Source organism: Antedon bifida, chromosome 6 (assembly GCF_963402885.1).
Source record: "Antedon bifida chromosome 6, ecAntBifi1.1, whole genome shotgun sequence".
NCBI classification, from domain to species: domain Eukaryota; kingdom Metazoa; phylum Echinodermata; class Crinoidea; order Comatulida; family Antedonidae; genus Antedon; species Antedon bifida.
The window spans coordinates 17,451,905-17,479,720 of NC_136231.1; the positions used below are offsets into that span (position 1 = coordinate 17,451,905).

The following is a 27,816-nucleotide window of genomic DNA, read 5'->3' on the forward strand; positions in this document are numbered from 1 at the left end:
ATCCAGGTAGCCCTCATATGCAAATGAGCATTTTTATGGCAACCTCTATGTTTTCATACCCAATGGACACATTTAAACCATTTTCAGTATTAACTATGTATAACATCTGGATAAGCGATTTAAAAGTATAGCAGGCGGGACAAATTTGAAACGCCCTTCCCCTTCGGCACACCCTTCATCATTTTCTTGAAAACAATTTTGTTGCTGTTAAAATGAATAACTAACAATATTATATTATTAAGTGCTTCAACCAATTCGTATGGCTAGTTACCACTAATATCTCAGCTAGCAGTCGCTGAACTGTAACGGTATGGTGTCCCCTATATAAGGGTGTCAGATGGAAGGGATTCTGCTGTAATTTTCTTTTCAAATTATTTGGTTTATTTTTTTTCGGTTTTATATAGTGTTTGATTATTTTTGTAATATTACGAACTTGTGTAAAACCAATCAATGTTGATTGAACGAGGTGTACTGTACAGTCTCGTGTCTAAATACAGTTTATATATAATTATATATAAACACATCGGGCACAGAACATTAATTCTAAACCGCCCGGTGATATACTGAAATTTAATTAATTAATTTGAAACGATAAAGATGAGGAAATCTGTGAGAATGTACATATATTATGTAATAACATCCTTGGTGTTTAGTAGGTTTCAAGTTGTTATGTTAGGCTAAATTTCACACCAATGTCCAATTTATAACCTGTTTATCATTTTAAGAGTGTTTATGTTATCCTTAATAGCTACATAAATATCATAATGGAATTTCCAAAGGAAGTTGGTGTGAATAACCAGCCGTTATTAAACTTGCTGCGTAGAGCCAAATAAAGTCTGCATTTCCTACTAAAATCCTGCCATAATGTCATTCCGATAAACACACATTATTTGGGAAGTTATAGGAATTATAGGCTAGTTGAGGAATTTCCATAAAAAAAACTTAAGTGTTACTGGTATCCGTTAGGCCTACTCTCAGTGTAATCGATTGGCGGAATGGCCCTACCTCATGGGAATATCCTACATTGTTTTCTTTTAAAACTGATCGAAAAAACTGTCCGCCATTCAGGCAATGTTTTTATATTTATTGGTTAATAAACTACAAAGAATTTCAAATATATTCTAATATCAGAACCCAACAAGTCCCAAGTAGGCCTACTTTTTGTTTAGTAATTTATTATTATTCAGACACTCAACAACAAAGTCTTGAAGTACTTTGTATCGTCTCAAGAGGGCGCTACAAGGATAACATGTTTTTTTTTCTCCTCTGTCAAATTGAAGATGGCTGCTTGCATGAATGCTTTGGATGAAAAGTCCATGTTAGAAGAAGAATTTCAGACATGGAATGGTCTCACGAAAGATCCTACCGAAACCATAATAATGATTGATGTAAGTATATTGATCACAATGAATAAATATTTTTGCAGGTTCCGCTCACAATATAATAACTAGGCTAGTCTTCTTGTTGGCTAGCCTGACAGGAGTAGCCTAAAAGAGTAGTGGTGATGGTGTCATTCAACTGCTCCCTCACCCCGTCCTAGCACACAGCAAAGACATCATTTCGTCGTTTCCCACCAGGAACCAGACCAGATCAGTTTCCACAGAACTGCCTTTAAATTCCCCCTACTTTCTTGATAAAATGCACTACTCTGTACATATTTCCTTGTAAATTGAATGCATGGCTACAAGTTTTACCATAAATATGAATACAATATTTCATTCTCTATCGTACAACCAGATTTGAAGAATGTTAGTATTAATTTTTTTTCAGAGTACAGTTGACAAATCTGGACGTGTATGCCTTAATCTACTTCTAGCTGGTCAACATGAGTTCAAACTTTTTTGTCCAAAAGGTATAGACAAAATTGTTGATTTGTATTGTGGAATGTTTTTAAAACTGCTTCTAGTAATTATACAAAATGAATTCTCAAAACAATTGCTGACAAAAACAATCATGAATTTGTATTTATGCAAAAAGATATCTAATAAGTACTGATTTTTTATCTTGGGAAAGCTTTTGATGACGATCTACAGGGACGGATTTAGGGGGGGGGGGCCTTTTATAATATATAGGCCTATATTATGCACCCATTTACGTATGATTTTATCAATGATTTTACAGGAAAAGGGGGTACAAATCAACATTAAAAATCGTTAAAATATTCAATTTTTTTTTTAAAGTTAAACCGAGTTCAACTTCAAGGTTACGATCATTAAAACTGACCAATCAAATGGTTCATAAATTACATCGCCATAGTTTGTGAAAAAATATGTACGCGCTGACAATTCTTGAATTTTTAAAACGCGACAATGTTTTTCACCTTTTTTATACTCTTTTAAAGTTTAATATTTCAAAATAACAAGTGTAAGTAAAAATAAATTATAATATAAAATCAATTTAATTTAATGTTTGTCTTTAGTGTAAAGCCTAGATTAAGAAAAGATATCAGCGAAAGCATGTCCTAGGCTGGGTTGAAGCATCAAAAACCCATACAGGTGTATACAGTTACCTGGGTGAAGGAGGGGACAATTGAGTCTGAAATTAATAATTCTGTAACTTTAGAATAATCAGTAGATTATTTTCTTTAGCTTCATAAAATTGTCTTCAAATTTTTTAGACTATCCAAGATACAACTCCGGATGCACATTCAATGTTGATACAGGAAATGATCATTTCTTATGGAAAAAATCATTAAATGAGGTAATACAGTAATAATAATTTGGTAATATAAAATTGAAAGAGTAAATAATGTATTGAAACATGCATTGTTGAAATATATATTTTTTAATAATAATATGGTAATAACAATATGAAGTAAGAACAAGAGTAACATCATAACTTCAGAAAAAAAGTCAAAAAATCATAGTATGCAATGTTGAATCTAAAGCTCTGTCTACACTATCAAACTTCATGTGATGTGCCCATATCTGGACATGATGATGTCATATCACTACCATATTTGAGAATATCACTACAATATTTGGGCACATCAGACTTTTTTTGTCAAACTAGTTTGATAGTGTAGACAGAGCTTAAGACCATAATGATTTGTGTTGCTTTAGATTTTGTAATAGCAACAGTCTTACTTCCAAGATCAGCAGCTGCACTTTTGTATATTATTATTATCTTTCTTGACTTAGTTTTTCAGAGACAGTAAAAGAAAGCTTTTGCTGACTGATGTCTTAGACAAAGCATTAAGTTTGCATGTTACAATGCCTGCTAAGCCAATAATCATAGATCTGACATTAGACCAGACTGAAGGGGAGGAAGACGAAGATGAAACTACAACAGCTGAAGATGAAACAACTGTCGACGAAGTAGGTCCAACCTTTTCCACAATGTATATAAATTGGCTGTCTTAAAATGTCTGGTTTTTACCTTAAGTTTCATTTTTGACAAACATGACAAACAACATGCTCAAACTCAATGCCAATAAGACTGAATTTATTATCATTGTCTCCAAGTTTCTTTTTCCCAAACGTGTTTTCCGCCCTCTGAATATTGAAACTACACAAATTAAAGCAGTTGCATCCGTAAGAAATCTTGTTGTAATTTTTTGATCACCAACTTTCACCAACTCGGTTTGCAAATCTGCTAATTTCCATGCTCGCAATATTGGTTGTATCCGAAAATACCTTACTCTTACCTCCTCTCAAATTCTCACTCACGCCTTCATTCATCTCGGCTCAACTACTCCTTATTGTTCAATCTTCCGTCTTCCTCAATTAAACGCCTGCAACTCATCCAAAATAATGCCGCCCGTGTATGCACGCTCACCCCAAGATACAATCACGTCACTCCTGCTCTCCGTAGTCTTCATTGGCTACCAGTCGAAAAGCGCGTAATTTTTAAAATACTTCTCTTAACCTATAAAACTCTCTCGTTCAAATCCCCTTCATATCTCTCTGACCTTCTTCCTCTTCACATACCTTCCCGTCGCCTTCGCTCGTCTTAAAAAAATCTCCTTTCCATTCCGACTTTTAACACTAAAACGTATGGCCTAAGCACCTTCACTTCTGCTGCCTCTCGCTTATGAAATGACCTACCCGTCTCTATTAGATCATGTTCGTCTACTATCGCCTTTAAATCTGCCTTGAAAACTCATCTTTTTCTTTCAGATTGAGCTCTCTCATAAACTGCGCCTTTGGTCACTTACTGCTGGAATTGGCGTGTTACAAATTTGTACTATTATTATTATTATTTTACCAATTTGTTTCCTTCAAATTGTGTAGTTCTTGAAAACAAAAATATGTTTTTTTTTAATTCAATAGGATTTTTCTTTGCTGGATGATGATTCATACTTTACAACTGAATGGGAATTACAAGTAACAAAATTAAGGGTAAGTTTGTTGGTTATGCTCTCTAATTATCACTGTAAATTTTCTGAAATAGTCACTCAAAATCCTAGCTGTGTGGAGATGGTGTTTCACCCAACCTAAATATTAATCTGGAATTCACTGATTGACATCTTGTAGTACACATATAACGCCTTTGTTTAACTATTTCCCACGACCTAATTATATACCAGTCATTATACTTGGAGAGCTTTCTTTAAAAGATGTACATGATTTCTGTAAATGGAATCACAACATAATATAAACAGTTAATATTTTAAGATATCATAGTAGTGGAGCTGCTTGGTGGTTAACATGCTTGCCTTCCAATCCCAAGGTCCAGAGTTCAATATCCTGACCTAGTGCCAGGGTTCAATCCTGACCTAGTGCCGGGGTTTAATCCTGACCTAGTGCCAGGGTTGTAACTTACAACTCTTTCAACTCCACTCTCAAACCTCAAATGAGACTTAGTTTATAAGCACGATAAATTATAAAATAATTTATCCAGCCTGTAATTGACGAGTTACTTGCTGGATGCATATGAAATTTTAAAAATGTAAAAAGGCAAAGAGTGAAAGTTCAAACTGCCTGACATTGTTGTAAATTAATAATTGTAAAATAATAAAAGTCATAAATCTGCTATACACTCCAACCAAGACTCAAACTCTAGCCTTCTGCTTATTAGCTTACTGAGTCATTGTTATTGTAAAAGATTACAAATTTGTATGAGATTGTCTTTTAAAATAGAAAAATTGGGCAACGAAGGAAACAGAAATACGAGAAGCAATGAAAAAGCAACCATCCAGTTTGAATGCTTCACCAATTCATAACAGTTTGATTACAATGCCATCATCTTCAAAAGCTCCACACTTAACTCCAGGTATGTTAAGCTCTGTCTACACTATCAAATTTTATGTGACAAAACAATGTGATGTGCCTATATATATATGTACATGATGATGTCATATCACTACTATATTTAGGAATATCACTACCATATTTGGGCAAATCACACCTTTCTTGCAAACTAGTTTGATAGCGTAGACATAGCTTAACTCTATAGTTTATTTCTCATATACCCTGGTAATTTGATTGGATGGTTTTGTATCACATGGTATTTCGAATTTAGTCCAATTCTACAGTAAAATAATATACATTGGTTTTATTCAACGTCCTGCTCGTCTAAATTAAAAAGTATCTGAATTCATCATGTGACCGTTTTTTCTTTGCAAATTATTATTTTAATTAATATATTTATAGCACTGTCTCTTCAGAGATCTATCTTGTGATGTGAATGAATCTGACACACTGTAGAGCTTTAAGATGGGTACGATTTCATATCATGAGCCGCCATTCAATATTAGTTCTATTGCATGGGAAAACTTCTATGTAATCACCAAGATTGTACAACGATTTCACTGTGTGCAAAAACTCTTAATTAGATCTATTAAATATATTAATTGATTAATTGACCATCATGTTTTACTACAATTATTTCAATGCAGGTAAATGTGACAGTCAAGGTACTAGGCAGATATTCAGCACTAGAGCAGCTTCAGGAGTTCTTGCTAATGATCTCATCTCCATTCTAGAGTCAAAGGTCAGATATTCATTTATTTAGACTTTTTCTGCCTGTATGGAAAAAACAATTCAGAATTAGGTTCTATATACTCATTCAGTCAGTGCATGTAAGACTGCAAAATGAGTTGAGGGTGTCTTACACTAACCCTAGCATACAGTACTTTTTTTAACTCATCTTTTTCTGTGTATAAGTGTCAATAATACAAGATCAGACACAGTCTTTGTTCACCGATAGTAATACTTTGTTTCTATAAAACATTGCTTAGATATTTAGAAAAAAAAATCATCATCTCTGCCTGGTAGTGTGTGTTATTTGTTCGTTGTCTACGTTTTGTAAATTGTATTTTTATGGAGACAAAATAAATGAAATGAAATATAGTGACCAATCTTGGTAGTCACATAACTTCACCATAATTTTGATATTTTTAGGAACTAAAGTTCTCTGCTGACCCAATTAAAGATAATATTTACAAATGGCATGCAAAACTATTTGATTTCAAGGAAGACAGGTAAACAAAAATAATAAATTCTTTATATTTCTAAAGCTCTGTCTACACTATCAAACTGTAGGCGACAAAAAAATGTGATGTGTCCAAATATGGACATTATGACATCATATCAATACCACATTTAGACACATCACACTTTTTTTTTGTCAAACTAGTTAATGTAGACATAACTATAAAAAAATATGTGAGCATGCTCATAATTGTAATTAAAAATCGCTTTTGGTATAACATTTCTACCACAACATTGGTAATAACCCTACTTATTGTAGGACACAACACAAGAACATTGCGTCCTAATAAGAACCAAGCCAAAAGCTGAATAAGCATCATGAAATTAGCCACTTTTTCCAAAATGTGTGTTTTTTATTTGTAAAAATGTTATACCGAGAGCTACCCTTTAAATAAATTTGAATTGAATTAATTACATTATATCTTTTTAAAATTGTATTTTGCCCAGTGATATTGCTGCAGATTTGAAAGAAATAAATTTAAAGTTTGGGTACAACTACATTGAACTACAATTGGAATTCACCATTGGCCTGTACCCTTTCTACCCTCCGTTAGTCAAGGTCATCAGGCCAAAATTACAGGTTAGAGTTCACCAAATATTTCATAAATTGTTCATAACACATTGTGACTAAAAGAAAGTACAGTAAAACTTACTATGTTTGGGAAGCAGTCAAATTTGGCCAGTACTTTGATTTATACTATAAACAAGACTTTCTAAAATACACACATGTCTAAAGCTCTGTCTACACTATCAAAAAAATGTATGGACATGATGATGTCATATCACTACCATATTGGGCATATCACTACCATATTTGACAGGCCCGTAACCAGGGGGGGATCGGGGGGGATCGTACGATCCCCCCCGCTGAACAGCGAGTTCCGCTTGGCCTCCCACTTTTTTTTTGCTGGGCATACTAACACAACACGACGATTGTTCACTACAGGCCTAGTCAAGCCTTAATAAATTTAATTAATATATATATATATATTTTAACTAAAATATAAAAACCTAACACTAAAATTTACAAGATAAGTTCTATTTGATAACTGCTGAACATCGTGGTTCTGGAGCTAGCGAGCTGTACACAGAGCATAGTTGTTTGCTTGACATAACAGGGTATTCCCCTACACAGGTCTCCGCGTGCGTGTGACGTGCCCAGCCAGCTGCTTGATAGAGAAAGCATGCAGCTCACACGCAAGTGCAAGATGCAACGGTTGAGTGAATTCAGAGATCATCTTAATTCCATGGTTTTTTACCTAAACACCACATGATGGTGAATATGCCTGTTAAAGTCTCAATGATACGATCCCTAATGTACCATGTTGTTGCTAGGAGGCTTGAAAGGAGGAGGGATCTAGCCTAATTTCGGTCGGCAAGAGAATGCCGTCCTCTGACAATATAAGGTCGGCAATTGAAATTTGTGGGCTGGAAATTACACCAACTTATACTTATAGTTCATATACAAAAGAGAATAGCCGGAAATGTAGAGAAAAAAAAATCGAGGGTATGGTTCCAGTGGCGGATCTAGCGGGGGCGTATGGGGCGTCCGCCCCTTCCCCCCAACCCCCCCCCCCCACCCCTATTTTTTAAAGATTTTTTTTTTTTTTTTTTTAAATTAAATAGATTTTAAAAACACGTATCGTTTCGACGGTCATCAATCACCGATGGTTTGCACATTTTCATATTGAAAATAGTACGTCGGAGCATATCGTCAGCTTGATCGCATTCCACCAAGCATGTACGTCGACATCCTTTGTGTACTATCAATCTCTAGCGTCACAGTTAAGTGTAAAAAGAGCAAGTTGATAAAAGCCACGTGGTGAGCTTGGTCGCGTTCCACTAAGCAGGTCGGCATCCTTTGTGACCGTCACTCCCGTATTGTAGAATAGCGGTACCTCAGACGATCAATAGAGTTGATGAAGCCACATGGGGTCTGTTTCTGCTGCATAACGCAATTTAACCGGTTATTTTAAAATAGATTAAAAATAGATAACAATAACATGGTCAGTGCTACTATACTACGCGCCCATTTATTAAGTACAATAAAAACAAAGGCTAGGACTGTATAGTGCCTATGAAAATTATCCCGTTAGGGCTACATTTTATTAAAACGTATTACTATTAAAATATTAACAATGCTGCAGCATTTCATGACCCATGTTGTTTTATTTGCTTTCCCGTCGATGATTCTCATAAACACATCGCGATGACATCATGACAAAAGAGGTGTTTTTGTTTTTTTCAAATCACTAAATATAATGTAATCGAGCCGGACCGCTAATTTTTAAACGATCGTTTAAACCAGGTCGTTGAATATGCCGTGATTTTAATTGTCAAAAACATGACCGTCAGTAGATGGCTCGGAGTTTCGATAAATCTTGCGTCGCATGTGTTGCGTGGTGAAAACACTCTCAGCAAGTTTGCTTCATTAATATGCATGAGACTCTGTGACGACCGCTTTAACGTGACGTCATGTTACTGCTGCATGCGAAGAAGTAGTGACCGCGATCGACCCGGCGCGCGTGTAAGAAAATAATACCGGCCTAGGCTAGGACAAGTTTATAAAAGCTGAAAAACATCGTCGCGTTGTAAAAATTTTGATGTAAAGTACAGGCAAGTTGTTAGCTTGCATTTGGTACCCTAGGTAAGTATCAGATGCATGTTCCACATGTCGTAATTTGCGAGCTTTAGAGTGTTTGGTAAATGACATTATGAGATGTTTGTAAATCGTTTTAAACGACTTACAATGCGCTAGAACGCCAAAATTTCCAGGGGCCGTCGGCCCCTGGACCCCGACCGGGGGCCCTTGGCGGCCCCCTGGCCCCCAGCCAATGTTTGCTCGCTTCGCTCGCAAAGCTACGCCACCCCTATTTCAATATCCTGGATCCGCCCCTGGGTTCCACTAAAGAACTTAACGATCCACCCCGCCGTCAAACCTGGTTACGGCCCTGTTTGAGCACATCACACTTTTTTTTTTCAAACTATTTTAAATAGTGTACAGAGCTTTAAACACACAAAAGTTAATTTCAGAGACATACCCAAATGTTTCAATGTATTATTTATTTTTTCGACTAAAGGTATATAAAGCAAATAACTATATTGAGGTATTTATTGTTTATAAACAAAATATATAAATAAAATTTCTTAAAAGTCACACTAAACCCCAAATAATTGCTAAACTTTCTAATTAGAAACTGAATCATTAAAGAATCGAATGTGTGTCATTTCTATCAAATAAATGGTTTAAAAGTTTGCGAGAATTGTTTCTTATAGAATTGTCATTTATCAGATATTTGACTTATTTTTAGGATTCAATGATGCAACGTGTTACAAACTTGGACATGTTAAAGCTATCATATTGGTGAGCTTTGATTTTACTCAATAAACCTCACGTATATGAACATTAACTAAGACTAAGTTTATACAAGACTCTTCTTACTTTACACGCCTACTTGCATGTTTTCATAGACGAAGGTCAATCCCCTGAACTGAGCAGTTCATACTTGAATTTTAACTTAGGAACAGGAAAATCAGTCACAGCCAAACGTTTGCTGCTATTTAAGCGCAACTTGTCCCCTAAGGTTACTTAAAAAAGCTACTTCAGCTCACCAACCAGCCAAATTTGGCTGGTCCTCAAGTAGCCTTTCTAGGTGGTTTAGTAACAAGGAATCAATTTCTGTTTATACAACACGCCAAAGTAGAAACATGTTGATTTAGCGTGTTGTATAAACGGGCCCTAATAGTCTTAAGAGTAGACTATTATCTTTTTGTATATCTAATACTATATTTTAAAATGTTACTTTTCTTTGGTTTTAAGGAATCCGACTAAAGACATGAAAACGGTGTTGATGGAAATCTGGGATTATTTAGAAAAATGGGCCAGGTAAGTGATTATATTTTAATAAATTATATGTATAACTTTCTATAAGCTAAGGCAAGGAATTGTAAAATATCACGTGTAAGACTTGTTTTATTTTAAAAATAGTTTGCTCAAATCTAACATGTATTGTACTGAATACTGAGATTCTCAGTGCGTTGAGAACGTTATCATCGTACATTGTAGTGGATCGAAAATATAACAGGTATATGGGTAAGATATAAATAAGTAGTGTAGGATGTATAGAAAAAGGAAGGGTTGTTTTAGTTACAGGAAAGATTTTGAGTATTTCATACAATAGTGTCAGAGTTGGGAAAACACCTGTGCAATAAATTGACACGAAACTATGTTATGGTAGGCCTATTTATCAAAGACTTGTTTTCTTTTATGTGTGCAGAGTTGATGTAGACAGTGCAAGGAATGATCCACAGGTTTACTGGGAAGGTGCTTACACAGACTTAGAACATGATCTTGTCAAGCTAGCATTGGTAAGTAAACATCTTCTGGAGCTATTTTTAGACTCCGATTCAGTCTGTTGACTGGAGAAAGAATATTTTAAAAAATTGTGGAAGTAATCAACATTTCTTTTTAAAGCTCTGTCTACACTATCAAACTTTATGTGACAAATGTGATGTTCCCATATATGGACATGATGATGTCATATCACTACCATATTTGGACATATCACTACCATATTTGGGCACAAATTTGATAGTCTAGACCGTAGCTTTAAGAATGTAGAACATAAACACCTTAACAGACACATAATACACATGTAAAATGAATTTTATGTTTTCACAACACTAATGTTCAACCATACTACTGTAGTTGATAAACAAGATTGCAATTAAAATACACCATTTAGTAGATGAATTTTCCAACTTTATGAGCATGCAAATAAAAATGTAAATTTCTTGAAGCTACTTTAAGCTCTGTCTACACTATCATAGTAGTTTGACAAAAAAAGTGTGATGTGCCCTAATATGGTAGTGATATGACATCATCGTGTCCATATATGGACACATCACATTTTGTTGTCACATAAAGTTTGATAGTGTAGACAGAGCTTAAGTCACATTTTTCACTTTCAAACATTTTCTCTCACTGTAGGTGAGTGAAATCAATCCAAGAGCAAATCAGGAGTTTCTATCAATGATGAACTCAAAGCCGGTACACTATAGACCAAATCAGCAAGTGCCACGAAATCAGGTAAAACTTTAAATTTCAACAATTTACTATGGACTTTCATTCAATATCAATTGTATTAGCTGCCATGCCATACAATATAAATACATAGTAGAAAAAATACAATTATTTACAATTGAATGCAATTTTGGAGGGCAGAAAAGAGGTTAGTATTGACCTTATAGGCAAGAAAGAGAGAGTGAATGGGGAAGGGTAGAGTAGAGAAAGCGGAAGCATCGAATCAGAGATGAAAGTAATGGCATGTTTATTGATAATAGTGCACCCATTTATCTATAACTTAACTGAGAACTTAATGGGTTTTCAGCTGACAACAAATTAAATTAACTAATGGTTTTTTTTAAGGGACGGGGCAATGAATATTGGCAAAAAGGAATTGGTTATGGGCACAATAATAGACCCGGTAAGTTTCAACCAAAGACCTTATACTGAGAAGATACGAAACATTTTTGTAAACAATGTTTGTAAGGTCTTGGGCACACACAAGAATATCTTACTGTTCATGCTGTAAAATAGAACTTTCCATAACACACAAACACAATTTTACACAAGAAAATTCATCTAACAGAAAAAATGTACTTAATACTCAAGGGAGAGAAAAATAAACTCTAAACATTACTAGCCTAAGTCATGATTTTATATGCATATTGTATAGTATTAACTTAATTTTTACCTTTTCTATTATAAGGCTGGGATATAAATGCATTTATTGCTGCTCAGAAGGAAAAGGATAAACAAATAGTTGTAGTGTTAAACAATATAGTGGTTCAACTTCGAAACATCTGCTCCAATCAGCTACTGTTAGAGTCTGAAATGTCTGACGACCAGGACATGAAAGAGATGGTCTCCCTTACATATCTCTATGCAATTATCGAAGGATCAGCTCTGTTAACATTTATGGAGGTAGTGTAAACATTTTATTCGTCTGCATACTGCTGTCCAGCGTTAATCTTAGTTTCCACTAGCGACGCAACATAACGCAATCTACGCAACGTAAGCAAATGCCCTTCTAATAATTGTGTTTGCCTCTGCCTGCGTGAAATCAAACCTGCGTTGCGTTCTAGTGAGAACCACGCTATAGGAAGAAATATAATGTAACAAGCATGTGTGTAATGAATTAATAGTATAGCCTAGTCATTGGTTGACCAATTCTTAAGCCAATAGTGACATGTTTATAAAGGATGTGCCTTTAATCTTTACATTCTATAGCAAAATGATAACTAACTATCTAACTAAAATGTATCTACTCCCCAAAATGTTCTTACCCTCATTGCCAAAGTAGACATATACTCCTTCCTGAACTCATGTCTCTTGTTGTTTCTGGTATCTTTTATCTTGTAAAAATGTAATGCATACAATTTTCTTTTCAGGCCAGTTTAAAGGATGTTTCGTTACTTGAAATATGTCGACACACATCTGTAAGTGTAATATTTGAATTTTCTACAAATAAAATGTCGTTAATATACAATGAAATAATAAAAAAGTTGAACGAAATAGCATATTGCAATACTCATTTATCTCACTACTCTACCAACCTAATGAAAGTAAGACTTGGTTCAAAATGCCAAAAAGATACAAATTGGTACCAAGTTAGAATAACCATGAGATAATGCATCTGAAACTAATATTTTCTTTAATCTTTATTTATCTTTATTTAATAATAATGATATATATAATGACAATAATATTTCACTTTTATCTTCTTTTTAGCTTTACAAAGTTATACTCGACATAATTAAAGAAATTGGTAAGTTATTTACAGTAAATTATATTGATATAATTTTAGAGTACAATATTTGCACTGCACATTCAAAAATGTAATAACTATCAATCTTGTTTTTTATTTTAGCATTAAAACCAAAATTAGTAGGACTTTTGGGCAACTTACCGAATCAACACAAATCTATCAGCCAGCATTTATCAGTACTAGAAAACAGTGTAAGTATGAATTCTATTTCATGTGTTTATAGGCATTTTCTACTCTTTAATCTATTTTTATTTATGGTTTAAGAGAGCCAGTCACTAAAAATCAAACATTAGGTGGCAAGGGTCAAAATTTCGAATTGTCTCATATTTTGCACATTGGTAGACCTTGATGTAAGTAAACCTGATGTGTAGTTTGTTTGGTAAAATATCGCTTAGTTTTCGAGAAAATCGAAAAATAACGATTTTCGGCCAATTTTGTTAATTTTTGGTGTATAATTTACATTAAGTTTAACAGCCTCTGGAAGCCAAATGTAGCAACCTAGCGTTTTAATATTTTACACTTACGTTAACTAGCATCTTGACAATAATTTAGTAAAGTTTCAAAAAATTTGATGAAATTTTAAGATTTTTACTAATTAATTACTAATTAGCATATATAAAACTCTTAAAAAGTAGGTTAAAAACAAACGCGTTTTTTTTCATGTGCGACGAATTTTTTTAAAATAAAAAAATCATCAATCTAAAGTTTAGATACTAATATTTATGAATCAAGTAAAAAAAATTTGGGGAAACTATTTTGCGCTCCGCGCCAGAGCCACAAAGTTGTAAGAAATTCAAAGATTTTATCTGTCGGCAAGATCAATCAGATGTACCTATTGTTATCTATTTAGCAATCTAAGTCGCTTTGAGCTAAACTTTTATTACGCGAAACAAAATTGAAAGATAAACTGAAAGTTCCTGGAATAATTTTGAATTAAGTTGCAATTTAAACACAAACTAAAAATACGTTTCTGGTAAAATTTCAATTACTAATCAATATACAAAATTAAGCAATTAACTAAAAATCACTCGCTTATTCTTTGTCAAACCACATTATTATAAATTATTCCATCCTCTCATAGTTTATAGGATAAAACTGAAAAACACATTTGTTTTAACTTGTTATCGTTTTCCTGTTTGTCGAACCTGGTCGAACTTACTCAGCGAGAATGTTTCAAAACATTAACCACAGTAGACAAAACACTTTACTGCATATATTCGATAGACAACGATATCTTCATTGGCGTTGACAACGGAACTGATTTGTTATCCATTTTAGTTTATGTCTTACAATGTAAAGACGTGTTGAAAATAATTTTTATATATACTTATTGTCTGATGGCTTTAAGTTCAAACAAGATGGAGATTTCATGTTCTTTTAAATCGGTTGTTGGCGGAGCTTGTGGATTCGATAGAAAAGACCGCAAACAGAGCACTGAAGTCCTACCTTTACAAGCATGCCAGAAGGAAATCGCTGCACACAGACACATGTTTAGGTTTACGGGCATTGATAGTGAGGTAGACCTAATTCTTAGTCGAGCAGCCATGTTTACCTTGCCCGCTGATATACATAGTTGGACTGTTTGTCCCTTGCATCGATCGGAACTTGGCTTAGGTTGGTCTCGAGGAAATAACAACAGATGTAGAGTGCCGCCTGATCTCTCTAATCACATCCAAAGCAAAGGAAAGGGACCCAAGTGCGATAGGGGTATTAGCAAAGAAGATTCGCAACTAATATTAAAGAAAACAGGAACTTTCCTGCAAGTTGGTTCAGGTAAATATAATTTAATTTTTATATATTTATATATTTAATGTAATTTAAACTGTTAAACAAAACCCTGTAAGTAAATGTTTTTACGCTTTTTATCAGGTATCTGTTCAACTTGCCGTAAGATGCTGAAGTCATTGTTACCTGTAACCTCGAACACTGAAACAAATAACCCTAGTCTCGTCGATCAGATGAGCGCACTAACAACTGTAAGTTAAAAAATACCGTACAGTATGACATTTATGAATACGCATTTATTGGCGGAAATAATGTGTTTCATGTTACTTTGTTCATTTTTTTTCGTATGTTGGTGGTAGGAGGAATATTTTCTACATTCCCTGCCATTGTCATCATCATTTTATATATATCACGAATCAGTGCGTCAATAATTGAATCAAAGTCAGTAGTAATTTTTTACCAATATTATTCTTATTTTCAGGAAAGTAATAAGGATGAGTTTTACATGCCATTAGCCACTCCAACTTGTCAAACACCGGCGTGTGATGTTATGGATACTCAAATGAGCCTATATCAATTTTGCGATCCAACTTTTGCTTCAGCTACCTCAGAAGATGAATCAATTCAATCTACACCAAGAGAAAAATTAAATGCATTTCTCAATTCAAGGGACGTCAGTCCAATTAGATATCCTTTATCTGCACCGCTGGAGCAAGTTTCAGACCGTACTAAACGTTTCCACATGCGCAAGGCTCGTCAAGTTGTCTCTATGTGCCTGGAAGAAATCGCACCTGGTCAGTCGACTACTCTACTTGAAGGCTTATCAAGTGATAAAACCACAGAAGCTGACGAAAGAACCGATTCTTCTCTATTAGATGCGCTATCAGAATGCTATCTTCATACTAACCACTGGAGTACAAGACGTCAGATTTTATCGATCATGGTTGATAAGGTTACCTTCAAGGAACTGCAGAAATGGATACCTAACTTGACTAGATACCGTTTTAACGTGGCCAAACACCATTTATTGTTACATGGTAGAGGTTCTGTAATTCAACCTCTAAAGAACACTAGAGTATGCGTACAGCCAGGGAAAATTGACCACTTTGTTACCTTTATAACAAGTTCTCAAGTTATACAAGACTTGCCATTTGGAGAAAAAACTCTAAAACTTTCTACAGACAGAGTTATAAAAATCCCAAATGTTGTGCGTAATCTTATCGCAGAACAATGTATTCTTCAATACGAGAGTTACTGTCAAGAGAAGAATTTTCAACCTATGAGCCGCAGTACATTGCGTAGAGTTCTCAGTGTTTGTTCTGCTTCTGTACGCAAATCCTTACAGGGCCTTGATTATATCTCTGCCAATGGTGGAAAAGCCTTCGATGACCTGGAGAACATCGTTGATAAGCTGGGAGATTGCTATGAAATGGGTTTGACTTGGGCCAAACAAACAAACCAAAAACTTAAAGATGCCAAGCGCTACCTAAAAGGTGACTATAAGGTAATAACAATCTTGTTTAAATATCTTGATAACTGCTACAGTATAAATAGAAAAACAATATAATAAAAAAGGCAAAGTAGCGCGTTGTATGTTGCTCAGTAAAGCATGTAAGAAACATTCAAGACTAATTACATTTTTTATACAAGTCCTTTTATATATTATTGCAGATTCACATTTCTAACCATTCTGAAGTTGCCGATCATTGTAGGGCGTATGCTCTTAGTTCTTGCGAAGACAAATATTACCAGACTGTCTGTGATCATGACCACAATGCAAGATGTGACAGATGTCGTATATTTCCAGAAGCTTTGTCTGAAATTCTTGAAGCTTTAAACGAAGTGCGCTGCTCTTCTGAAGAAAAAGATGACATGGAGTACGTAATTACACGGTCAGTCCAAGACATCGAGACGTGGAAGGCGCATATCTTAAGATCCATTAACCAAGACGCTGCACGACATGATATTTTAGGAGATTTGAATCCTGGTTGTGCCCTAATTGTTTTAGACTGGGCGATGAAGTTTGTACCACGTAAATACCGCGAAAGCCAAAGAGACTGGTTTGGAAAGCGTGGACTTCCGTGGCACATAACGGTCTTGACGAAAAAGAATAAAGATAGAGAGGTACAGATGCTTACGTTTGTGCATATTTTTAAATCTTGCAGTCAGGATAGTACTACTGTTGTGGCAATCATCGACGATGTGTTGAGGCAGCTGCCATCTATTGCACCCGATATACACTCTGTGTATCTGCGTCAAGATAATGCAGGATGCTACCACTCTGCCCTAACATTACTCTCGTTACCAAAGATAGCGAAAGAAACGAAGATCAAAATCCGACGTATTGATTTTTCGGACCCTCAAGGGGGGAAGGGCGCATGTGACCGCAAGGCAGCCCATATCAAAAATCACATGAATAAATATCTTAATTCAGGAAAAGATATTGAAAATCCAGAGCAGATGAAGGCAGCAATTGAGTCCTTTGGAGGCATTCCTGGAGTGAAAGTCATAGTTTGTGCTTTACCTACTGGTACTATTTGTGCAGCAGGGAAATGGAAAGGTGTGAGTCACATCAACAACATAGAGTATGGAAGCAGGTCCATGAAGGTCTGGATGGCGTATGGTATTGGTGCAGGACAAAATCTACTTTTGAGTAAATTCTGTGTGCCCTCGAAACTACCCAATTTAATTCATAATAAGGATACAACGTCTGATCAAAATCAAGTATCATTTATTACAGTAAAAGCAAGAATACAAGCCAAGACATCTCATGAAGAACAAGCTGATATAAATGACGACGAACAAATAGAAAGTGAAGAAAGTCCTGGCACCCCCAGCAAACTGTTCTTTTGTCGCGAACAAGGTTGCATTAGGTCATATCAGAGATACTCTTCCCTAGAGAAACACTTAGATTATGAAAATCACAAGAACGCACTAGAACATGAAACACTATATGACAGGGCAATGAAATTATACGCAACACAACTAGAAGAGGGTACTTCTAAAAATCCAGAACCAACAAGAACCAACGATTTGCCACGGTTTGACATTGGCCCCGACCTGCAAATGGGCTGGGCGTTAAAGTCCTCTGCAAAAAAAACCCGATTTTCTGTTCCACAGAAAACCTACCTTATTGATGTTTTTGACGTTGGAGAGCAGACAGGACAGAAAGCTGATCCATGTGATGTCTCACGAGAGATGAGATCGGCCAGGCACAGCGATGGTTCACATCTATTTAGCAAGAGTGAATTTTTAACAGCACAGCAGATTGCAAGTTTTTTCTCACGCTTAGCTAAAAAAAGGAGGACAGATGCAGCCGTTCATGATGATGATGATGACGAAGATAATGATTACGATAGTAATGAAGATGGTGACGAAGTCCAAGAAAATGGAGACGATTCAAAAACGGAAAAAGAAAGAGAAATTCAAATTTTGTCGCAAACCGTACTGGACACAATAGGCTTGCAGCATCCAATAATGTTTGAAAGGCATAATATTTGTGAACTGAAAGCTCAAGAAAAACTCTCCAGATTCTCTTTGCCAATGTTGCAAGAAATGTGTGCTTCTCTTGAACTTGATACCACAGATATAACCATAAAGCGCAAGAAGCCATACATTGATTTGCTGGGAAAGCTGGTTTCCACGTGCAGTTGCTCGATTGATTAAGGTAGCAACGAAGGTAAAACTGTGTCTGTGAGAATTCTTTAAAATAACAATTTAATATGTGGGACGATTCTGTTGTCTAAATTGTTAGTATTTTAAGTCGCGTTCTGTAAATTTTTAATAAAGCGAAGGGGTGAAACAATGGTAAAACAATAATTTATTGTTTAGGCCACGAATTATTAGGAAATTTCGCACGAGCACATGAACGTTAACGGTTGTCACCATTCTACTCATTTGCATAACAACAGAGTTCAGCGAACATTTGCGTTAACGTACTTGCTCGTTTTGATTTCGCGCTTCGACGGGAAGTGTAGAACGCAACACATGTGTAGCGCACGCAACATACGCCACAGGTATTAAAACAAATCACGGAATACCTTGGGTTTAGAGACTAAGCCTAGCCAGGCATGTTTAATCATGTTTTGGTTAACGTTTTTCATTGACGCTATTTTTCAGAAATAAGGTTCTCGACGCACGTAACTAAAGTTTTTCGTAATGCTTGCGCACGCACAGACCAAGTTGTTTACAAAGTGGGCGGAGCTTGGAAAATAGCGTTAACGTGCTCGTGCGAAAACTCCCTATATGAGAAGATAAGAAAATTATGTTGTAAAGCCTGTTTTCCACTAGGCGAAATTATTCGCGCAAATCAAACATTTTCGCGTATACGCGCACGCCCAATGGAACACGTTGTTGATAAAAAATAAACTGCGCATGCAAAAAATGTTCAATTCGCGAGAATAAATTCACCTTGTGGAAAACATAACAGGCTTGATGAAGCTAAGCGAGTTATAATGTTGAGCTCAGATAGTAATTGCTTAATTTCATCATGGGTTAGTCGTTTAAATTTTACTAGAAATTTATTTTTAGTTTGTGTTTATATTAAAACGTAAATCCAAATTATTCAGGACCTTTCAGTTTACCTTTAAAGTTTGTTTCTCATAGTAAAATTTACCTTAAATATGTAAATAGAGAACAATAGGTACATCCGATTGATCTTGCCGACAGATAAAATCTTTGAATTTCTTACAAATTTGTGGCTCTGGTGCGGAGCGCAAATAAGTTTCCCCAAATTGTTTTTACTTGATTCATAAATATTAGTATCTAAACTTTAGATTGATGATTTTTTTATTAAAAAAAAATTCGTCGCACATGAAAAAAAACGCGTTTGTTTTTACCCTACTTTTTAAGAGTTTTATATATGCTAATTAGTAATTAATTAGTAAAAATCTTAGAATTTCATCAAATTTTTTGAAACTTTACTTAATTATTGTCAAGATGCTAGTTAACATAAGTGTAAAATATTTAAACGCTAGGTAGCTACGTTTGGCTTCCAGAGGCTGTTAAACTTAATGTAAATTATACACCAAAAATTAACAAAATTGGCCGAAAATCGTTATTTTTCGATTTTCTCGAAAACTAAGCGATATTTTACCAAACAAACTACACATCAGGTTTACTTACATCAAGGTCTACCAATGTGCAAAATATGAGCCAATTCGAAATGTTTACCCTTGCCACTAAATTACGAATATGTCTGATTTTTGGTGACAAGCACTCTTAATCAATCAAAAAGACTGGTCTGTCATGGCGCCCTGGGAACAATAATATAAAAATGACATGTAATACAACTTTAGTTTTGAAAACATTTAAATTGAAATTTAATTTTATAGGCTTCAGGGGTCCTTCAACATGTGGATAAAATTGGCAATGGCAGTATTCCAAAGGATCAAGACTCTAAAAGAATGAAAGTGGAACAAGGATCCAAACCATCGCTTCTTATGATGGCAATATCATGCGGAATGGTGGACTCTGAGGAAATGAAAGAAAAGAGTGAGGAGGAGTTACTGATGGAAAACTACAACACAACGGTTGCTGGTGAAACATTAGCAAGGTGTGTATATGTACATGAAGTTTGTTTAACTGATACATTAATGTAGTTTTGAATTTCAGAAATAATATGATTTTAATGTTTATATATTTACTTTATCATGTAATCATCATGCAAAATTGTCATGTTTTTTAATTCAAATATATTAATTCATCATAAAATATACATACATGTATACAGATATTGCCTGTTTAAAGGTAAAATATAAGATTTTAGTCTTTCGTCGCATCTATAGAGGGCGAATAACAAAATGAGGGTGCTATGTATGCATAGTTTTAAATAGTTTAGTTGAATTATTTCTTCAAGCAAGTTACATGGCGCGGCATGTAAAACGTTGTCTCGTGATGATGTGGACTAATCTTTGTGGTTTTGAGTCACAGTAGACGACTAATTTATTTATCGCCAAACACGAGTGTTGCCACGCACAAATTACACAGTCAATATCTCCTCAAGAATTTACTGGATTTTATATGTTTAATGACAGGGACACGATAATCATGCGAAAATTACTCAGTCAATATCATCGTACTCGAGGACATATACGATTTACGATCCTCGCAGCAGTAGTCATGTGATGCAGTTTCAACCAATCATGTTCACGTATTTCCATAGGCTATGTAATTAAATACAATAATGAATAAAAAGGATAGGAACAGCAAAAAGAAATAAAGAGCTTGTAATAAAAAAATATGGTGTCCAAAAGCTAAAAAAAAAACACTATACAAAAGTACCGGATAAAATTGTCACCAATTTACAAAAATTAATCATATGTATACATATAAATTTAAAAATGTTGTTTGTTTATCATTAATTTTATAGACAATTTCTCTGTGTTTCACACCTGGTACGCACAAAATTACAAGACGCAATTACAATTGCAGTAAAAGATGACTCTCCATCTAGCGCTGATGCAGAAAGCACAGAAGACTCAATGCAAAATGTCTTGACAAGTGACAGTAGTCCTAGTTGTAATGGTGCATGTGCATGTGGTGATGCATCCACTAGTTCTGATGAGGTATGCCATTAAAATCAACTTATAAATTGAATTTAAATAATGAAAATATGTCTTTTATTTCCATTCATTATACACATTCATAAACACACTTAAATAAGCATAGTACAAAGAGAAGAAAAAAGAATGGAAAGGGGGAATCTCAGAAGCTTAGCTTATACAAGTAGAAACATCCTGTTACAATATATATATAAACATTTTAAAAAAAGGCATAAGGGCAGGAAAATGCAAACAATCTTTTTTTTTTCAAATACTTGAAATATCTGCAGTTAAACTGCTTGAGTGCATCTACATGTTTGTCTTGTTTCGTCACATGAGTCCTTATATTGAAACTAGTAATCTGAAATTTGTGGTAGGTATGGTGAACACAATGTTGTTATTATAAAGATATAAATTCCATAGGCGCAAACTTATTAATATTGATGGATTAAGTATTTTTTGTATTTTTTTTAAAAAAGAAAGTAAGGTTGTAATGTAGGTTGTCACAAATAAAAATATCCCAATTGACATTTAAATTTGTCAAATGTTTGAGGACACATTGAAATATGTATGATAAAGAAATCAAAATAAACACACTAAATAAATGTATATTTTTCAGGGTTCTATTAATGGTAACATAGAAGAGTTGTATTACCAGCACTTACAATGTCTACAGTTTATGCAGTTTACATTTGCAAGTAAGTCTCTCTAAATTGATCAGAACATTTGTAAAGCTCTGTCTACACTATCAAACAAACAAATGTGATGTGCCCATATATAGACATAATGATGTCATACATCACCACCATATTTGGGCACATCACCGCCATATTTGGGCACATCACACTTTTTTTGTTTGATAGTGTAGACATAGCTTAAGAAACAAGAATATGCCGATTGTCAAAGCATGATAATTCTTAATTTCTACATTACCACAATTATTTTTACATGTGACCAGGAAAACCATAAATAGAATTTTTATTAACTACCTGTTCCTATTACAAACTAATTACATTTCTTTATATAAGTTTACATTTCTTATACATATTTTAAAAGTGTTTATGATGGCTTGATTATTTCAACAGCAACAGGAGCTGGCCGTAGTCTCTATTCGAATACACAAAAGATTGCCAAACCACTTCCATCTCAGATTTTCCGAATTGCTCAAGAACTTTCAACATTATCATCATCATTACCATTTTCATTGTCATCCACAATATTTGTGAGATCTGTAAGTTCAACTTCAATTAATTGTTTTCATTTATTTTTTTTCAAAAAAACTACCAAACAATATGTATTGTACTATTACATTTGGTAATCTATTTCAACCACATAAAGTTACAAACAATACTGTTTTTTTCTTCTCTTTTTTATTATTATTATTTATTATATTTAAAGTAACAATATTTTGTATTATATTGGAGATTGAAGACTGAGATAGGTGTGCTACTGAGTTATACTTGGCTAATTTCAGATTATGATCATGAAAAACCTATTTTGTACACCTTTTTGTATTCAGCTATGAGTTTTTTAACTAACATTTTGCATTATCTTTTCTTTTTCAATTTAGGATGAAGAAAAAATCAACCTTATGAGAGCCCTAATTACTGGGTGTGTACACTATATATATATTTGGACATACTGAATAATAGATAGTAGCTAGTATTGTTTGTTTTGGTGATCTGTCTTATCAACCTCAATGGCGCAGTTCTGTGTTCTTTAAAATACATTGTATATTCCTCACATTAAATCAAATGTTAAAAGCTTCTTTAGTATTTTTCTACAACATACAAATTCCAACTTTGTTATTGTAGGCCATTCAATTAGTGTGTTTTAAATTATAACTGTTATTTTCATTGTAGGCCAGAAGGTACTCCATATTCAGGTGGCTGCTTTGTATTTGATATCTTTTTTCCTCCAAGTTACCCAAAGGCTCCTCCAATGGTTACTATTCTTGTAAGTTTGGCAAAATAAATACAAACTTTACAGCATTACTATTGTCACATGCTCAACACGTCTTTATGAACCTACCATCCAATACTACAAAGTCAATAAACAATGTTATAACACACCTTTACCATTTTGATTGGTTATGTGCTGTTCAGTTTTAGTTAATGGTATTATTGCACATTCAGGTTTTTATACAAATTTTGAGAATAGTATGTAATGTAAGACCTGCAAGACTGATCCTTGTTCACCTGCTGTGTACACCATCTATAACTCTTAATCTGAGTCAAAAATCCACGCGGTGCCTTTTTGAATGGCCTAGCCTCCAGCATTGATTCAAGATGGAAGCAGCGAATTAATTGAATAAAGTTTAGAAAAGACAGCAACAGCAAACACAGCTAAATAATGTCTTTTCATTTTCTTTTTAAATTAGACAACAGGTTCAGGAACTGTTCGTTTCAATCCAAATCTGTACAGGTAATATAAATTTCTTATGATAAATAATAGTAATTATAATGATAATTCATAAATAGATAGTAAATAGAACAAAAATATTTGATTATGTTCATTTGGGAAGTTACCTCACGACATTTGACCAAAGTTTTAGTAGTGTTCCATGTTGAATTCTGCAACCTTTGCTAACAGGGCAAAAATGTCAAATTGCCGCTTGAAAATATTGTATCATTGTATTGTAAATATATCTCAACAATACATGTCAAATGTTGATATAAAGTTTGCGATACACCACATATATTTAGTTCTGAAACTGTCGAGTTTCTCAAAGTTTTGATCAACATACTTGAAGAAACTCAATTCAGAACTAAATATACGTGGTGTATCGTAAACTTTATATCAACATGATGAAAATAATTATTCCCATTCAAATCATTCATTATTTGTGTTTACCTGTTTATTCTACCATTATTGTATCTACTACTGTAATTTCTGATTTCAAAGTAACAATTTTATAATCATTTATCTATCTACATCTTGTAAACTGCAGTAGCGGCAGGGTATGTCTTTCATTGCTTGGAACATGGGAAGGTTTCTCTGGGGAGCAGTGGAATGAAACGTCAACGATTCTTCAAATTCTAGTATCTATCCAGTCACTCATACTGGTATCTGATCCATTTTTCAATGAGCCTGGCACTGAGAGGGAAATTGGTACAGTTCAAGGTGAAAAACACAACAAAGAGTACAATAGAGGTGCTTAGCTTTTTATTTTCTGTGTTAATTATTATAATAGGAAATATGATAATGTTGATATATAGTTTGCGGTACACCACATATATTTAGTTATGAAAAGAACTGTTGAGTTTCTCGACATTTCGATCAATATACTTTGATCGTCCTCAGGAGTGAGAATGCAGAAAGTCCAGGAAACTGGGAATATAAGTGGAATAGGGTGTGACTGGTGTGAAAGCTAAAACAATAGCAAGGTTCACAGTGAGAGGGATAGAAACTAGCTATAGAAGAGCATTGTTTTTCATGAACAATGATGAATTGAAACTAGCTACAGAAGAAGAAATATGATAATGCTTAAATCTTAAAATCAACAAATTTTCATAAAATATATATTTCTATGTGAATACTTTCTGTCATATAAATGGTTTGGAACAGAAATTCTTGTTGGCCAAACTAGCTACAATTGTTTGTCGATTGATTTTAACCATTTTATTGTTACCCATTGATGCTAACATGCCATCATTATAGTATTATTGATGATAATTATTTCCATTTATGGTGTAAGTGTAATGGGGACTGGGTACAAAATTTGAATTTTTAATTATACTCGAATTGCCTTAACAATGGATTTCCCCAAGCCTTGTGTCCAAATTTAGCCTAAATAAAGCAGTGGGATTTATATTAATTTGCTGTCTATAATTTGATAATTTCAAATTTGACAGAAGTGCGAATGAACTGCATGAAATGGGCTATCTTACACTACCTTGATTATCCAGCCTATGGATTTGAAGATGTTATAATGAGGCATTTCTATCTGAAGAAGAATAGGATACTGAAGGTAAGTTTAATTAATGAACAAAGGGAGCATGTAATTTGAATAAAATTAAACAAATAACCAATAGAATAACGATAAAATTGAAGAGGCGAAAAATAAAGCCTTAAAATTAAATTGGAAGAAGATTTTGAAGACAGTTATAAGAAGTTGGGACACAGAATTACAACACAGAATGAGTGACAATCATCCCCTAGAGCAGTAATGATGTGCGGGTAAAAGAGACTTTGGTTGTGTTTCATGTTTTTTTAAACATTGGATATAACCATCACATCAAGTTTGAGACTACTTTTTGAAGTAAGCATTTCTTAGATCAAATCTTAGGAAGATTATTACAACAGTGGATGTCCTGGTAAGATATGGCAATAAGGTGCTTTGCCAATTTCAATGTCATATTTCTTGTAGGAAGTTGATCAGTGGATCAAAGAAGATTCAAATTCAAAATTCCGAAAATCATGTGAGAAATTTAAGACGGAATTCAAATTGAAGGTGAAGACACCTCCAGAATTTCAAATCAATGACAAAGAACAAGAAGAGAAGAACAAAGATCATCAGAGTCACCACACCTGAACATAAACCATTCTGTAGATATGTATGAGAACATTTAATGAACACCCAATACATAGTGTTATTGAAACTCATGGGTAATTTCAATTCAATTTATTCTGGATTTCACATGAACAATACAAACACACATGCTAGACCTGGCCGACTCCTACAGCGAACTAGATCATAATAACATGTATCTAGTGTAGAACTGAGCATGACTACACTACAACACCATAAACAATCTTAACACTAACCATGGAAGAATTATTTAGAATAATTCCTCCATGCACTAACTAAACACATTTATTCACTGGCACCAAGTATTGATTGCGACTAGTAAGTTGAGATTATAAGGGAGAAACAGGCCCCAGACAAAATATAAAGTATATTAAGAAAGAACAAAATTTATTTCTATAAAGTAGAAATAAAGTATTAAAATTGTTTTCCATTTTCAATCCATATAAGGAAGAATACAATTTTGTCTATATATACATATTTCAAATTCATTTTTAAAGAGAAATTTAGATTAAAAATTGCAACCGTAGAACGCAATGCAATTAAGAGGTCAGTCCACTATAACCTTCCCACCAATATCATATCATCATTACCAATTTTTTATATTTTTAGGACCAAATAATGTATTTGTTTTCATATTTTTTTTATATTCATATTCAAAATGAATAAACAAATCATATCAGAACTAAAAAAAGTTTGTAAATATTAAGAAAACAATATCGTTGTACATATATAAAGAAAATCAAATCAATGTTTTTAAATATATTATAAATGTTTTTTTAAAGAAATGAGAAAGGTTCTTTTTACTAATTTTTTTTTTTTTTACTAAGAAGCCAATGTAGATATTCTAAAGTGATCCAGTATTTTTATCCATTGCATAGCCCAATATAAGCTGTAGAAACAAAGTATGTGTATGATTTTCAATTCTTTTGTTGTTCAAATAAAAAGTGATAACAATGGTTTACTTGTACCTTGTGAAGGAACTGGTTTATATACAATATATATATTTTTTTTGTATTTAAGCAGTGTGTGATTTTTTTTTTTTAAGTGCAATATAACATTTTATTTTAAACTTATCTTATTGTTGTAGTGTTACTCTACAGTACCCTACAATTTGATGTTTCCGATTGATATTGCACCCTCTGTCCCACTGTAGAGCAAAGTTTCTTAGATTTATTATTTATTTTTTCTTTTTTACCAATGGTATTTATTTGCTTAGCTAATTTTTATAGAAAATATATAAATTGATATATCATAATACTAACTAAAAAATAATGTATAAATATTATTTCTTCTTATCACAAGTATAATTATATACATCTGAAATATGTATTTATGCGTTTTTAGCCAAATGAAGTGATTATAATGAAGCCATTAAAGTTTTTAATTCTATAGTTAGAACAAAACAAGCTTTTATTGTATTTTAATATTCTTTTGATTTTTTTAATTAATTTTATACAACTTAAATGTTTGACTGTAGATATCACACATCAGAAATATACTATTCTGTTATCTTTCTCAATCTTATTCATAGTGCATAAGTATGAGCTATCAAGTTTGTTTATTTTGGAAAAATAAAATAAAGAAAACTGAAATTAATAACTACAGTATTTAGTTTTTAAAATTGTATGTTGAAGATTTATACAATCAATATAGTGTTATTCATTCACTTCATTTATTCATTCATAAACTCCATCCATTCAATTCATTCACTCCATTCATTCCCTCCATCCATTTAATTCATTCACTCCATTCAT

General features: G+C 33.7%; 3 protein-coding genes and 1 long non-coding RNA gene across 5 annotated transcripts in view; all 4 read left to right on the forward strand.

Moving 5' to 3' along the window:
• The window catches only part of LOC144844114 (uncharacterized), a 55,141-nt gene extending 32,070 nt beyond the window's left edge, over positions 1 to 23,071 (forward strand). Inside the window, exon 3 of the transcript XR_013612389.1 lies at positions 23,058 to 23,071. The gene's annotated coding sequence lies outside the window, so the exon portion shown is untranslated. The remainder of the gene's footprint in view (positions 1 to 23,057) is intronic.
• Positions 1,280 to 27,606, forward strand: LOC144844113 (uncharacterized). 2 transcript variants are annotated; one of them, XM_078700845.1, is made up of 28 exons: positions 1,280 to 1,388; positions 1,771 to 1,852; positions 2,618 to 2,700; positions 3,141 to 3,317; positions 4,272 to 4,340; positions 5,082 to 5,214; positions 5,840 to 5,934; positions 6,345 to 6,424; positions 6,882 to 7,014; positions 9,746 to 9,798; positions 10,255 to 10,320; positions 10,712 to 10,802; positions 11,425 to 11,523; positions 11,863 to 11,920; positions 12,206 to 12,420; positions 12,888 to 12,935; positions 13,228 to 13,264; positions 13,367 to 13,455; positions 20,323 to 20,543; positions 21,360 to 21,555; positions 22,151 to 22,229; positions 22,617 to 22,762; positions 23,102 to 23,142; positions 23,394 to 23,487; positions 23,912 to 23,955; positions 24,482 to 24,684; positions 25,386 to 25,501; positions 25,901 to 27,606. In XM_078700845.1, exons 1-28 carry the CDS (start codon positions 1,281 to 1,283, stop codon positions 26,063 to 26,065), a joined length of 3,021 nt encoding a protein of 1,006 aa, XP_078556971.1. In that variant the 5' UTR covers position 1,280; the 3' UTR covers positions 26,066 to 27,606. The 2 variants fall into 2 exon arrangements, 1 of the variants encoding a protein (XP_078556971.1); XR_013612388.1 differs by lacking the exons at positions 23,102 to 23,142; positions 25,386 to 25,501; positions 25,901 to 27,606 and having other exon boundaries at positions 24,482 to 24,568.
• LOC144844167 (uncharacterized) lies at positions 8,333 to 8,581 on the forward strand. Its single transcript, XR_013612397.1, has 2 exons — positions 8,333 to 8,368; positions 8,446 to 8,581. It is a non-coding gene; the product is annotated as an uncharacterized LOC144844167 (long non-coding RNA).
• Positions 14,434 to 18,655, forward strand: LOC144844901 (uncharacterized). Its single transcript, XM_078702010.1, has 4 exons — positions 14,434 to 15,037; positions 15,134 to 15,240; positions 15,471 to 16,493; positions 16,661 to 18,655. Exons 1-4 carry the CDS (start codon positions 14,602 to 14,604, stop codon positions 18,653 to 18,655), a joined length of 3,561 nt encoding a protein of 1,186 aa, XP_078558136.1. The 5' UTR covers positions 14,434 to 14,601.
• Positions 27,607 to 27,816: the final 210 nt, after the last annotated feature.